At 37.0% G+C, this 14921-nt stretch overlaps 3 protein-coding genes across 11 annotated transcripts in view; 1 reads left to right on the top strand and 2 right to left on the bottom strand.

Moving 5' to 3' along the window:
* LOC115684058 (coatomer subunit beta'-2-like) overlaps positions 1 to 14921 on the top strand; it is a 105903-nt gene that overhangs the window by 82379 nt on the left and 8603 nt on the right. For 2 of the 9 annotated variants that reach the window (XR_008818614.1, XR_004006077.2), the window contains exons 23-26: positions 147 to 279; positions 518 to 721; positions 1684 to 1751; positions 2844 to 3320. Coding sequence is in view for 1 of the 9 variants with exons in the window: in XM_056320377.1 (XP_056176352.1) it covers positions 147 to 279; positions 518 to 676 (292 nt within the window). In the remaining 8 variants the exon portion in view is untranslated. Of the gene's footprint in view, positions 1 to 146; positions 280 to 517; positions 722 to 1683; positions 1754 to 2843; positions 3321 to 3572; positions 3887 to 9880; positions 9949 to 14921 lie in introns of those variants that run through there. The other 7 variants (XR_008818613.1, XR_008818611.1, XR_008818612.1 and 4 more) reach the window with 7 other exon arrangements.
* Positions 4125 to 4880, bottom strand: LOC115684066 (thionin-like protein 2). The gene is made up of 2 exons (XM_030608762.2): positions 4588 to 4880; positions 4125 to 4511 (listed from the first exon to the last, which is right to left on the bottom strand). Exons 1-2 carry the CDS (start codon positions 4850 to 4852, stop codon positions 4450 to 4452), a joined length of 327 nt encoding a protein of 108 aa, XP_030464622.1. The 5' UTR covers positions 4853 to 4880; the 3' UTR covers positions 4125 to 4449.
* LOC115684067 (thionin-like protein 2) lies at positions 7170 to 7654 on the bottom strand. Its single transcript, XM_030608763.2, has 2 exons — positions 7390 to 7654; positions 7170 to 7299 (listed from the first exon to the last, which is right to left on the bottom strand). The coding sequence occupies exons 1-2, from the start codon at positions 7652 to 7654 to the stop codon at positions 7238 to 7240; spliced, it is 327 nt and encodes a 108-aa protein (XP_030464623.1). The 3' UTR covers positions 7170 to 7237.

The raw sequence follows: 14921 nt of genomic DNA, 5'->3' as shown, positions 1-14921 counted from the left end.
TCTATCACTACTGTTGACGTGTAATACCTATGCTTTTCAGTGTTTCTTTTAAAGAGCTTGAATTATTGATGCTTAAATCTTTTAGAAATTCTCCAGAACATCATTTGGTATAGTTTGCTTACTTTCAACTTCTAATTGTTTTCTAGGGGTGTTTATCCTCCTGCGGAAGAATACGCAAAGTACTCTGATAGATCGCACAATAATCTTGTTGAGGCTTTCAGAAGCATGCAAGCTGAGGAAGAGAATGTAACTCTTGAAAATGGTGACCAGAGTCACAAGGTAATGTTCTTGACCAAGTTCATAGTGAGTCATGTCTTCCCACTATTTACTCATTTTCTTCCATAAAGCAATCAGGACCAGTTTGCAGTACCATGCCTAGAGCAAAGGAGATTACATAGACGCTATAAAATACAATAGGAAACCACGTGACCCATTTGCTTTCTCTCTCGAAGTGATAGTCATGAATGGCCAGGAACTTCCTTTCTGTGTGTTATTTTTTCTTTTCATCTCCATATAGGCTGATGAACAAAATGGAGAGGAAGAGGATGCCGAAGAAGAAAGCCAGGAGGAGGGTGTAGTGGCGGATGCTAATTCTACTGATGGTGCCAGACTCACTAATGGCAACGAAGCTGAAGAAGAGTTGGGTGTGAATGATGAAGGAACCCCACCGGCCTGAAAGGCAATTGTGGGGCCAGTGTGCATATCCAAATTTTGTCTGATGGTGATTACTTGATTCTAAGCATCTCTTACTCTCATTTCCATGAGATGTTACCATAGATTCTACTTTTATTGAACTCAGCAGAGACAATGTACTGTGATGCTTCAAAATTTGGTTGAGCTGATCTATTAAAACAAGCAAAAAAAAAAAAAATTTATTGTAACTGTTCCTGTTGTGGAAACATTTCATTCATATGTGCCTCGTGTAGTATCTCATAAACTTATTTCGTGTTTATATTTTAAAACCCAAAATGCAATGGCAGATTCAAAAGGTTCTCTTTTACTTATTAAAGTGGCGCTTATATACAAATAAATATTGGGAACGTGTATATATCGAAAGAGTCTTCTAATCAAATGGGTAATAAGAAAAAGTTCACAAAATTGGTAAAATGAGAAGTGCAGATTGCATCCTTATAGCAATGGTAAATAATGGCACACGGTTGATTCTAACATGGAAAGCTGGATCTGATTCATTCTCTACAAACTGAGCCATTTTGCATCTTCACCTTCATGGCCAAATATATGGCGTGCTATATGTGCTACTGCATCTCATAAAGCTGTATAAATTCTGTTTGGTCATTTGAGTTTGCAATAAGAACTTAAAGTGGATCTTGTTTTCAGTCTCTTTCCTGGTCTTCCTACATATTGCAACATATCCACGTAGAATGTACTGGTCATGTTGACTGAACTGGTTGCACAAGTTCCACTTTTACGGTTTATCATTCCAGGTCAACACCGTGTCCTCAATTATGGGAGTCAATTTCTTTTCGTATAGCCTCTTGCACTTGTGATTTCATTTTTTGATTACCGCCCACACATTGTTTGTTCTATGTTGTGTTATTACATCTTTTACTCCATTTATTCTAATCACTAATGCTGTTCACTTATTCTTTACTCTTATGCTGCTTGAAAAGTGAAGTCCTGTTCATTTTTTGTTTTTGAAGTTCACTTCTTCTGTTTTGACAGTTCATATGCAATACCACCGAGAGTGACTCGAGAGAACCAAGTCGAAATTTTGTTAATTCTCTTTCAAGGTGAGACAAAAATTCAACTGAGTAGTTGATATATATGGATTGAGTGTAACTTTGGAGGGTCACAGTTAAACTTGTTGCTCAACTAAGATTTTATTCAAGCACAGGTCCAAATGGTGAAAAATGACTCAAATTTTTGTTCAAATCCTCTAAGACATTGAAAAGTAACAATTAGGATGTCAAATGGAGACATGATGAACCACATTTCCATTTCAATCCATTATCACTTTATATATCCTTCAAGTACCAGACTTCTGCATAACTATAGAACTATTGCTGGTGTGCCAGTAGAACTCTTTTTGAAACAGTCAAGGTAGCTTCAGAATATAATCGTGGTAATCTGGAGAAAGTAGCCCTTAGTCAAGGTACCTATTACAGTTCTTGTTGGACCAACCTTTCAGACATATGACTTGGCTACTTGAAGCCATGTTTGTGCATTTATGGGATCTAGTCTACGACTACCTTAAATGCATTTTTATAGCTTAGTCTGGATCATGTGAAGATTCAATATTGCTTGTCATTCATGAACCCAAGGCAGTGGTGAATCTGGTTATTCATATAATTCATTCCCAAATTACGTAAGTTTCCCGAGCAGCAGCAACCTATATCATCTTTGGCTGTCTTTGTCAGAAGCTCCTGCAAATACTTGTGTTGTTTGTCCTACATGCAGGAACCTGGAGCAGTGAATGTGCTCAGACTGCATCTTGTTTTAGTAGGATCCAAGTGAAAATAGTTGGCTCAGCAAGTTGTAAGACTTGATCACAAATTGCATAAACATTTGAGGACTTAAAACAATTGTTGTACAAGTTATAATCTTATAGGTTGAGTGACGCTGCAGAGGAAATCGGTCTAAAACACTTAATTGTGTGGTTGAATACTACAAGTGCACCATGAGGGGAATTTTGGCTGACCAAGCAAGCTTAACTATAATGACAGCTACTGCTTTCAGATGTCACTTTGCTTTTGAATTCTTACTCCACATGGGGAGCGTGTATTTATCTCAAGGAGATCCATGCACTGATAACTCTGAAATTCTGCTTGACATCCATGCCTTATCAATTGCATCTTTCCTGATTTTCATTAGTTTTCCCGCAGGTAGCTTAAGAGATCACCGGGATCCGTTGCCTCCATTTCCTGGTGTTTACCAATTCAGTGAGTTGTTTTTTTTTTCCATTATTTTGGGAAATTTATAATGTAATAATTGCCATAGAGAAAGTAGTGCAAAACCTCCTTTGTCTAGTTGTTCTTTCGCCTTTCTTCGGCTAAGTTTTCGAGGCCTTTCCACCTTTGCTCCATAAGGTTGAGCAATTGAGAATATTGCTTCGTTGTAAGTAGAGACTTTCAGGCTTACATGTTCCAACTCCCCAGGTTTTTGGTATGGAGGGGATGAGAAATCTTGAGATCACGTAGACAGATTTCCTCTACACGATTTGATGGACTGGCGTAGCTTCTTTTTGATATGCTTCAAGTATTTTATGATTGGGTGTGAAAACTGTTCAAGGTATGGCTACTGAGGTGGTGCCGAATTTTGCGCAGAGGCAATGACATGGGCACAGGTTAATTAGTTTGTAATTAACTGGTCTTCTGAATCTACATTCTCTCAATTTCAGTATGCTAATCTAGAGAATAGGGGGAAAGATCAATTGTTGCACTATTCCATGGGATTTCGCCTTCGACTTTCCTCTCAACAAGAGTATTGAATGGCCGTGCATGAAATAGACTTTGAATGTGGGATTTGTCGGGGAACAACGTCGACGAATATGATGCGGTCTACTCTTACGTGATTATTTCTCACATTGGATATACTGGCCTTATTGGTCTCAGTGAGCCTGTCGGCTCGGATCGAGGGCCTTGTTGGCCAATTGGCAGCTGGCTTCTTATGGAGTAGGTGGAGTAATTGGCATAGTCGGCTTTGGCTAAGTGAAGATTGATACTTGAGAAACGGGCGTGGTAGGATAACATGCTATCTTGAAGTGATCCATGTGAAGAAGCCATAGAAGCTGTTCCCATTTTTAAAACATTCTTGGTTTCCCCTTTTTTCCCAATTTCAAAACACAAAAATGATTTAAATTTTAAAAAATGTAAAGAAAATTGTATTGCGTTAAGGGGCTACACGCTTGTTCATGAATGCTTTTGAATTTTTGAACCGGCAGTAAGCGGCTACTCGCAATATTTCAGAAAATTTGTTCTGGTAAATGCTCCAAACGATCTAACCAGAAGTGGCCGATTTTTTTGTCCAAGCCTCATTACTCGATCACGGGTTTAAATCTGTACATCGGAATATGACATTCTTATCAGTAAGTCACCTCTGTCGCTGGCCACCAGTTCAATTCGTTTCTAATCCAGACAAGTATACTGGCGACCAAAAGAAAAAAAAAAAAAAAAAGACAAGTTGGCTGATTAGGAAACTGAACATTCTGATATGTATATGGTTCACCCACTTGAGCACTAACTTCCAGTGCTTCTGTGAACCCGTGAACCTTTTGTCAATAATATAACACTTCCTAGTGTGCACTCCACCATAGGCATGTTGAGATAAAATCTAAAATCCTAATAAACTAACATCCACCATAACAAAGTAACATACGAATCTGCTGGAACTAAAAATAGCTCAAAGACTCCTGTCATCTCATTCAATTCACTGATAATACTACTCCACTTCAGAAAACCAAAGACTTGTCATAAATTCTCAGTAGGCAAGTTACACATGATGGGTGCATGTCTCCGAGCAAGAACCCACACAACCCGCAACTCTTTTCTCACCTGAGCAACATGAACAGGAGCAGAAATGTGAGCTTCCACAGAGAGAGAGAGAGAGAGAGAGAGAGAGATTTATTACCAGGGTTATCCTTTGAACTGAGGTTGGTACACAAGGAGGAGGCGCACCCAAGCTTGCAGAAGTAGTGTGTAACTCTGAGGTTGTTTGAAGGAGGGCTTATGCAGTCCTTCAGGCACTTGAAAGAGCATGAGAACAGAGTTTGACCGGGCGTGATGGCGCACAGGATGAAGCAGCCCTTGTAGCAATCCTCGAAGTTGGCTCTGGACTGCCCAAGAAACAACCCCAACACCAGACAAACCACAAATGCAGACTTTACCTCGCCCATCTTCTTCTCTTGCAACGAGGAAGAACTAGAAGCGGCACTGACAAAAGTACAAGATTGAGCTGGAATGAAGTGCTTATATGGCCCTTCTTTGAGAGGATGGGGACAAAACATTTGTGTGACGTGTAATTCAATATGTCCGTACTTTTCGTTGAGTTTGTGAGTGGAGGATTGGCAACATCCATTCTCAGACTATTTTCCCATATTGCAAGTAATGTCATACACATATAACAGTGTTCTCCACAGGCCTTTCATTTTTTTTTTCTCCTGAATTTTTAGAATGATTGAAAAAATCCTATGGCAATGTACAAATTCTTATTTTTCATTTTGTGCTTGAATTAATTTATTTTATTGGTAATTATTGCTGCAAACTACCAAAAATTAGATCCTCTAAGGATGATTATATATTGCCTTGATGCATTACGTAGATGCTCTTGTAGCACTTAATTTTTCCTGTCTTGCCCACATGATTTCAATCTCAGTCATTGCTAAAGTACAACCCTTGTGCATGATAGAATACTTGTTCTATGTGTTGGATTCGAAAATAGTAAATTACTTCGTTTGTACTTTAAAGATATCAACATATTTTGTTATATTTCTTTACATAAATATATTGATCTTTTATTATTTGAGCGATGTCTATTTGTTTTGTTTAAAAGTTTTAGTGTTAACTCAAAAGATCTGTTACGTTAACATCCTTTATTTTTTCAACATATTTATGTTATACATGTATAACAATCTTCATCCTAGACCTATATTCTACGTGTATATCACGTTATTTATTTAGACTAATAAAAACAATTTATGGCGATGGCAACTGTTTCTTAGTTGCAACTATCTTGTTATTGATGCTACCAAAAACTAATAAACATTGAACTTAATTGATGTTACAAACGAATGAACTTAATTTATAAAGCTCGTGGGGAAAATTGTCCAAAATATCCCAAACTTATTGCACTTTGTCAATTCAGTCCTAAATTTTTCAATTTTGTCAATTGACTCCATCCGGCCAATTTGGCCTGAAATCACTAACGTGGATGCCGACGCTGATGTGGAAATTTTTTAATAATATTTTAATATTTTATTGATGTTTTTAAAATTAATTTTTCCATATCTTTTTCCTTTTCTTCTTTTTTTTTCTTCCATCGTTTCATTTTTCTATATCTTTTTAGTATGCTAATCTAGAGAATAAGGGGAAAGATCAATAGTTGCACTATTCCATGGGATTTTGCCTTCGACGATCCTCTCAACAAGTCTATTGAATGGCCATGCATGATGTAGACTTTGAACGTGGGATTTGTCAACGGACATAACGTCGACAAATATGATGCGGTCTGCTCTTAAGTGATCGTTTCTCACATTGGTTATACACCGGCCTTATTGGTCTCAATGAGCCTGTCGGCTCGGATCGAGGGCCTTGTTGGCCAATTGGCAGCTCTTTTCTTCTTATGGAGTTGGCAGAGTAATCGGAATGTTCGGCTTCGGCTAAGTGAAGATGATATTTGAGAAACGGGCGAGGTAGGATAAAAAGCTATCTTGAAGTGATCCATGTGAAGAAGCCATAGAAGCTGTTCGCATTTTTAAAACATTCTCGTTTCCCCTTTTTCCCAATTTGAAAACACAAAAACGATTTATAACTTTCAAAAATAAGAAAGGAATTGTATGCGTTAAGGGGCTACATGCTCATTCATGAATGCTTGTGAATTTTCGAACCATGGTTAAGTGGCTACTCGCAATATTTCAAAAAAAATTGTTTTGGTAAATAATTCAAACGATCTAACTAGAAGTGACGTAATTTTGTATGCCCTAAAAAGTTTAAGAATTTGGCATTCATAGAAGGGAGCTAGATATCTTTTCCCCCTATATATGTCACTCAGCTACTCTAACCAGTGTTCGCAACGGGGTTACGATTCATTTCTGGTCATAAATGGCAATGCTGCACCATGTGGGGCCGACTTCCCTCAACCAATACTTTTTTGTCCAATGCTTATTTAGCAATCATGGGTTTGAGTCTGTACATCAGAATATGACATTCTTATCACTAAGCCACGTCTGTTGCTAGTTCAAATCTTTTCTATTCAGGACAAGTTGGTTGATTAGGAAACTGAACATTTTGATACGTATATGGCTCACCCGCTCGAGCACTAACTCCTAGTGCTCTGTGAAGCCATGAACCTTTGGTCAACGACACATCCTAGTGTGTACTCCGTGATTGGCATTTTCAGATAAACATTAAATCCCAATAAACTAACATTCACCGAAACAAAGTAGATAAGAATTTTGCTGGAACTGAAAATGGCTCAAGACTCCTGACGTTTCATTCAATTCATTGATGTGTTATTCGACTTCAGAAAACCAAAGATTTATCATAAATCCTCAGAGGGCAAGCTACGCATGAGTGGCACATCTCTCCGAGCAAGAATCCACACAACCTGCAACTCTTTTCTCACCTGAGAAACATAAACGTGAGCAGAAATGTGAGCTTACACAGAGAGAGAGAGAGAGAGAGAGAGAGAGAGAGAGAGAGAGAGATTTATTACCCGGGTCATCCTTTGAACTGAGGTTGGTACACAAGTAGGAGGCACATCCAAGCTGGCAGAAGTACTGTGGATCTCTGAGGCTGTCTGAAAAAGGAATTATACAGTCCTTCAAGCACTTGAGAGCGCATAAGGGCAGAGATTTACCGGGCGTGATGGCACACACGATTAGGCAGTTCTTGTAGCAATCCTGAAATTTGGCTCTGGACTGCCCAAGAAACAACCCCAACACAAGACAAACCACAAATACAGACTTCACTTTGTCCATGTTCTTCTCTTACGATGAGGAAGAATTAGAAGCAACACTGACAATTTGACTAAATTTAGCTGAATGATGGTCCTTTTATGCTCCAACCAAGAGTGCCATCTATGGGTTCTTTCAGGGCAAGCACAATAGGAAAGGGACAACAATTTTCCTTACATGTAATGCATCATGTTTGTTAAAAATCTCTCTTGTTTTTAAGCTCACAAAGGAAACTGGATCGATTTAGGTCCCTGGTTTTAGTGGTTTACTAATTTGAGTAGGATTAATTAATTTGAGTAAGTTTTCTATTTAATGCAAATATTTTCGAGAAAATTACCAATTTAGTCATAAACATATTGTACGGATTCTAATGTAATCCTTATCATTCAATTATTCCAATGTATTCCTCAATTCTGGTCAAATTTTGGCTAGCGATTTGATGCGAACAAATTGAATGAAACGAGGTAGTTTTCCACGATTTTATGAGTTTTTTCTTTTTTTTATTTTTCTTTTGTGGTTACCGTTCATCTTCATCCTCATTCTTCTTTCCTTTTTTATTTATTCCCTTGCTTCAAATAAGGTTTCTCTTCTCTAGAACATTTAAATACCAGAATCATCTCTAGCCCGATGGAGTTTAAAAAAATAAAAAAATAAAACACGAACAATTACTCCAACAATCATTTGTTTCCCATTTCCTCGAATCCCAAAAATCATATCCCAAAATTGCACTCTTAAATGAAACGATATAATTTTGCATGATTTTTTGAAGGGCTTTGTATAACAGTCTTTGGGTCGAGAATAACGGCAAGTTGGTGAGTCACAAATTCTTAAAGAACTGGACCCCACAATAATTTATAATTAGTTTTTATTTATTTTTTGTGGCCCATGGCCCGCGACATTGTGTTAATCTCATAGTAGATTAATGACTATCACTTAATCAATTCTCTTTTCTGAATATTCTGATTTCCTTCTTTTTTTCTTTCTTGTGTGGTTACTGTTCATCTTCTCCCTTTTCCTTCTTTCTTTTTTTTATTCTTTTCGGTTTCTCTTTTCTAGAACATTTATATACTGGAATCATCTCTAGCCTTATGGAATTTGAAAAGAATAAGAAAAACATGAACAATTACTCCAACAATCCTTTGTTTCCCATTTCCTCGAATACCACAAAAATCTCGCCCTTAAATGAAACGATATAATTTTGCATGATTTTCTGAATATTCAGATTTTTTTTCTTTCGTTTATTTTCTTTTGTGGGTACTGTTCTTCCGTTCCTTTTTCCTTCTTTCCTTTTTTAATTCTTTCCCTTGCTTTAAATAAGCTTTCTCATTTTTAGAACATCTAAATACTAGAATCATCTATAGCTCTCCATAGGCTGAGTTTGGTGGACCGGATAAAATTATTTATAGGATAAATTCAATGTTTGGAGTGACATGAAATCTGGATATGACCGAATATAACCCAGATATAGTCCAGATAAAAAATCCCACCTAGGGGGTGGGATAAACCCATATAGGATTTGTAAATATGAAGAAAACTAGATTTCAGAATATCGGCAAAAGCTTCTACTATCCCTGCAACTTTTGCCCTCTCTACCTGTCATCTCTCTCCCTCTTCTTCTTCGACTTGTTTTTCCTCTGTTCACATTCACGGCTCACCCGCCACCACACAAATATATGCAACTCATCATGCATTCGGTGTTTTAAATCAAGAAAAAGCTGGATATCTTTGGAATATATTTGTGAGTATATTAAAAGAGAAATGGTTAGTATACTAAGATCGATTTATAAAATTAATATATAAGTTATGTGAGATTGTTATTAATGTTGAAAATAACCCGCTTATTTTTTTACTTAATTGTGATATGTTATTTCACATTTTGAAATAAAGGATGAACCACTAAAATTATTCAAATCCTTGTATTAAAAGGGTGAATACAAAAAAAAGCTACAAACTCAACGCGTGATTAAGGTTTTTCAAACATAAGTACACATTGACTTGTCTATAGGGATGAGGATCTCTATCTCGCACAATATTTCCATATAGGTTGTGGTGCCATTAGAATTAGAGTTCTCTCCCTTTCTCATCGTAATGAGTGCAGCATTGGATTTATAAATGAGAGAGAGGCGTCAATTGAATGCGTCGTCTAAGTATTAATAGAGGACAAAACTCATTCATTTGGTCCGTTAGGATATTATCAGAGTGAATTATAACTGAAGTGAAAGCCATTTAACAGTCCTTCTGTTTTGAGAGTACATACGCAATACCACCGAGAGAGACTCAAGAGAACCAAGTCGGAACTTTGTTAATTCTTTTTCAAGGTGAGACAAAATTTAAGAGTTGTTGATATATATGGATTGAGTGTAACTTTGGAGGGTCGCAGTTAATCTTTTTGCTCGTCTAAGATTTTATTCAAGCACAGGCCCAAATGGTGAAAAATGGCTCAAATGTTTCTTCAAATCCTCTGAGACATTGAGAAGCAACAATTAGGATGTGGATGGAGACGTGATGAACAACATTTCCATTTCAATCCATTATCACTTTATATCTCCTTCAAGTACCTGACTTCTGCATATCTATAGAATCTTATTGCTGGTAAGCCAGTAGAACTCTTTTTGAACCAGTCAAGGAAGCTTCAGAATATAATCGTGGTAATCTGGAGAAAGTAGCCCTTAGTCAAGGTACCTATTACAGGTCTTGTTGGACCAACCTTTCAGACATGACTTGGCTACTTGAAGCCATGTTTGTGGATTTATGGGAGCTAGTCTACGACTGCCTTAAATGCATTTTTATAGCTTATTGCGGATCATGTGAAGATTCAATATTGCTAATCATTTGTGAACCCAAGGCAGTGGTGAATCTGGTTATTCATATAATTCATTCCCAAATTGCGTAAGTTTCCCAAGCAGCAGCATCCTATCATCTTTGGCTGCCTTTGTTAGAAGCTCCTGCAAATGCTTGTGTTGTTTGTCCTAAATGCAGGAACCTGGAGCAGTGAATGTGCTCAGACTGCATCTTCTTTTAGTAGGATCCAAGTGAAAATAGTTGGCTCGGCAAGTTTTAGGACTTGATCACAAATTGCAGATACATTTGAGGACTTAATGTTGCGAAATTCAAATCGGCATTAGTATAAATATTACAAACAATACAGAATTGTAAAGAAACGAAATTGTAATAACAAAGTTGGAATCGATACTAATGAATACTGAGGCCTGTGTTCGACACAGTTTCCTTAAAACAGATTCGTTCCCTCCGGTACGCAATTGAGGTTTCGCAAACGTTTGTCTCCCAGGATACAACGGTTGACAGCGAAGAAGAGATCACGGCACTTCCAAGCTTCCGGCGAACTTGAACAAACTCGAAATGAACACTACCGAAAAACAGTGCAAATGCAGAGAATAATAAACAGAGGAAGAATGACTTCGATAAAATAGAATGGGAGAGCAATAACGGCTGATTAAATTTGCCGCACGTTACGAAATTCGTAACAGTTTGAGTTGAAAAAATAAATTAAAAGGCGAAATTGGGCTCGTTGCAAGGCCCACTTTTTCGGTCCTGCAATCGTGTACACAGGATGTGCGCTCGCGCCCAAGTTTTAGCTTGTCGGGCGTCGGATTTGCACCCCCTCTGCACCTGCGCGTGAGGCATAGTGTTTGTGCTATGATAGTTGCCACTTTAAATGAGTGTAACTGTATATAAAGCACTCCATAGCCTTCTTTCTTTTCCAATGTGGGACTAGTATTTTTCCACTTCCCACTTCCAACTCAAGGGTGTTCTTTGAGCATCAATTTCTCATTCATTCACCCATCAATTTATCCCATATTTCCAACAATCCCCCATATGAATGAAAATTGTTTTAGTTTTGACTCTGTGATAGTGTTCAACAATTGAAACCTGCATAGGATAGGTAGGTGTTACCCTTTGAACCTTCCCTTGTGAAAGTATATTTACTTTACTAGTTGTCCAGTAGACGTGATGTCCTTGAACTGTCCAGCTTTCTTATGTAAATGAACCATACACTTCACACAGGAATCATCTAAACGTTTGTTCAGTTCTCATAGTTATGTTCGTTTTGGCCATGAACATCAACCTGGTTCTGCAAGAGTTTCTAAAGAATTTAGCCCTTAAATAATTCTCCTTTGAAGCGGCGCCACTTCTCTCTCACATAGGTGATTACTTAATTTTTTGAGTAATTTGTTTACTCCACTTAAAAATCATTAAAGCAAAATTGCTATTCTTTTCTTTACAATATCACTGATATTTTATATAGGAATGGTTTTAGGGATAACCCCCACAGTGACATCACTAAGTTTATATAATTAGGTTGTCCCTTTGAACCTAGATCTTGGGATCTCTAGTCAACTAGGTTGGGTTTCCTTTATACCAACTTATTCTTTCATGGGCTTCAGTCCCATTCCTCTTGTCGATTTCTCAACTAACTCTCTGTTTAACCCTTTGGTTAGCGGATCCGCAATATTATCCCTTGACTTTACGTAGTCAATAGAGATAATTCCTGTTGAGAGTAGTTGTCTAATGGTATTATGTCTACGATGTATATGTCTAGACTTACCATTATACATATTACTCTGTGCTCTTCCAATCGCAAATTGACTATCACAATGTATACTTATTGGTGGCACAGGTTTTTGCCATTTTGGAATATCCTCTAAGAAATGGCGTAGCCATTCAGCCTCTTCACCACATTTATCTAAAGCTATAAATTTAGATTCCATTATGGATCTGGCTATAACAGTTTGTTTATAGGATTTCCAAGATACAACTCCTGCTAGTGTGAATACATATTCACTAGTAGATTTTGAGTCTTTTATATTAGATATCCAGTTCGCATCACTATATCCTTCCAGAACAGCTGGGTATCTGGTATAATGCAGGGCATAATTCCGAGTATATCGTAAGTACCTGAATACTCTCACTATTGCTTTCCAATGGTCATCACTCGGATTGCTTGTATATCTACTCAATTTACTAACCGTATAGGCAATGTCTGTTCTAGTACAACTCATTAAGTATATTAGACTTCCAACAACTCTAGAGTACTCTACTTGAGAAATACCCTCTCCTCTATTCTTGGACAGATGAAGACTATTGTCTAATGGTGTTCTAGCAATACCAGAATCATTCATGTTGAATTTTTCAAGAATCTTGTCCACATAGCGTGACTGGTTTAAAATAAGACCTTCTGACGTTCTTGTGACTTTAATTCCTAAAATCATATCAGTAGGTCCATATCTTTCATGTCAAATCTTGAATTCAACATATACTTGGTAGGTTTGATCATTTTATCATCACTACCAACAATTAGTATGTCATCTACGTAAAGACACAAAATGACATAGCCATTTGTTGTCTCTTTAATGTAGACACATTTATCACATTCATTGATCTTAAAACCATTGGTAATCATTGCATTATCAAACTTTTCATGCCACTACTTTGGTGCTTGTTTTAGGTCATACAATGATTTCACCAATTTACAGACTTTCCTTTCTTGTCCTGGAACTATAAAACCCTCAAGTTGTTCCATGTAGATTTCTTCATCCAAATCACTATTTAGGAAAGCTGTTTTTACATCCATTTGATATATTTCTAGATTTCGCAATGCTGCAATTGCAATTATCATCCTAATGGAGGTTATTCTCGTCACAGGAGAATAAGTATCAAAGTAATCTAAGCCTTCTCGTTGTTTGTATCCTTTGATCACAAGTCTGGCTTTATACTTATCAATGGAGCCATCTGCTTTCATTTTCTTTTTAAAATTCCATTTGGACTTTAAAGGTTTACAACCAGGAGGAAGATTCACTAGCACCCAAGTATGATTCTGCAAAATATAATCAACTTCACTTTTTATTACTTCTTTCCATAGAGGTCCCTCAGAAGAATTCATAGCTTCTGCATAATTTAATGGTTCCTTTTCTAACAAATAAGTTAGAAAATCATTTCCAAAAGATTTTTTCACTCTTGCTCTTTTGCTACGTCTCGGTTCTAGTTCATGATCTGAGTCATGAATTTCATGAGCCGAATCATGACTTTCTTCATTCATAGTTTCATTCTTTCGTTTAGATGAACTTGATCCATCATTGGATTTGTAAGGAAATACATTTTCAAAGAATGATGCATTCCTAGTTTCCATGATCGTATTCTTGTGTATATGTGGAATTTTAGATTCATGTACAAGAAATCGATATGTATTACTGTTATGTGCATAGCCTATAAAGATACAGTCCACTGTTTTAGGACCTATCTTTGTCTTCTTTGGTGTTGGAACCGCCACTTTTGCAAGACAACCCCACACTCGTAAGTGTTTGTAGGATGGTCTCCTACCTTTTCATATTTCATAAGGGGTTTTATCCTCTTTCTTTCGAGTTACCTTATTTAAAAGGTAATTGCTTGACAAAATAGCTTCTCCCCACATATTTTGAGGCAAACCTGAATTCAGTAATATCGCATTCATCATTTCTTTCAATGTGCGATTTTTACATTCAGCAACACCATTTGATTGAGGAGAGTAAGGCGCAGTTACTTTATGTATAATTCCGTGTTGTGCACAGAATTTACCAATTGGTACTTCATACTCACCACCTCTATCACTTCTCAATCTTTTAATTTTCTTATTGAGTTGATTTTCAACTTCATTCTTATAGAGAACAAATTTCTCTAAGGCTTCATCTTTGCTTTTAAGCAAATACACATAGCAGTATTTGGTGTTATCATCGATAAAAGTAATAAAATATTTATTACCACCTCTCGTTTGAATGAATTTCAAATCGCAGACATCACTATGAATTAATTCAAGGGGTTCGGTGTTTCTTTCAATTGTTTGAAATGATGATCTCGTTAATTTTGCCTCAACACAAATTTCACATTTATGTTTTGCATCAATTTGGAATGAAGGTATATGTTCCAAGTTAATTAATCTACGCAATGTATCATAATTAACATGTCCTAGTCTACCATGCCATAAATTGGAAGACTCAAGCAAATAAACGGAAGACTTATTATCTTTATTTATAATTGTCATTACATTGAGCTTAAAAAGCCCATAAGATACATATCCCTTCCCCACATACATTCCAGATTTAGACAAAATAACTTTGTCTGATTCGAACACCATACGAAATCCATGCTTGTTCAACAGAGACCCAGAGACCAAGTTCTTTCGAATTTCTGGCACATATAGGACATTATTCAGAGTCAGCTCTTTTCCAGATGTCATCTTCAGCAACACCTTCCCTTGGCCTTCGACAGCAGAAGAGGCAGAGTTTCCCATAAAAAC

The sequence above is a fragment of the Syzygium oleosum genome, unplaced genomic scaffold (genome assembly GCF_021117445.2).
Source record: "Syzygium oleosum isolate NSW1041296 unplaced genomic scaffold, Sole_v2.1 Sole_v2.20, whole genome shotgun sequence".
NCBI classification, from domain to species: Eukaryota; Viridiplantae; Streptophyta; class Magnoliopsida; order Myrtales; family Myrtaceae; genus Syzygium; species Syzygium oleosum.
The sequence above is the reverse complement of the archived record's forward strand: the minus strand, read 5'-3'. Positions and strand labels throughout refer to the sequence as shown.

Excerpts from the sequence above, each read along its gene's own strand:
- LOC115684067 (XM_030608763.2), bottom strand. The coding sequence starts at position 7,654 with ATGGACAAAGTGAAGTCTGTATTTGTGGTTTGTCTTGTGTTGGGGTTG. Across the intron at positions 7,300-7,389 it reads CAGTTCAAAGGATGACCCGG|GTGAGAAAAGAGTTGCAGGT; the intron begins GTAATAAATCTC and ends TATGTTTCTCAG.
- LOC115684066 (XM_030608762.2), bottom strand. The coding sequence starts at position 4,852 with ATGGGCGAGGTAAAGTCTGCATTTGTGGTTTGTCTGGTGTTGGGGTTG. Across the intron at positions 4,512-4,587 it reads CAGTTCAAAGGATAACCCTG|GTGAGAAAAGAGTTGCGGGT; the intron begins GTAATAAATCTC and ends CATGTTGCTCAG.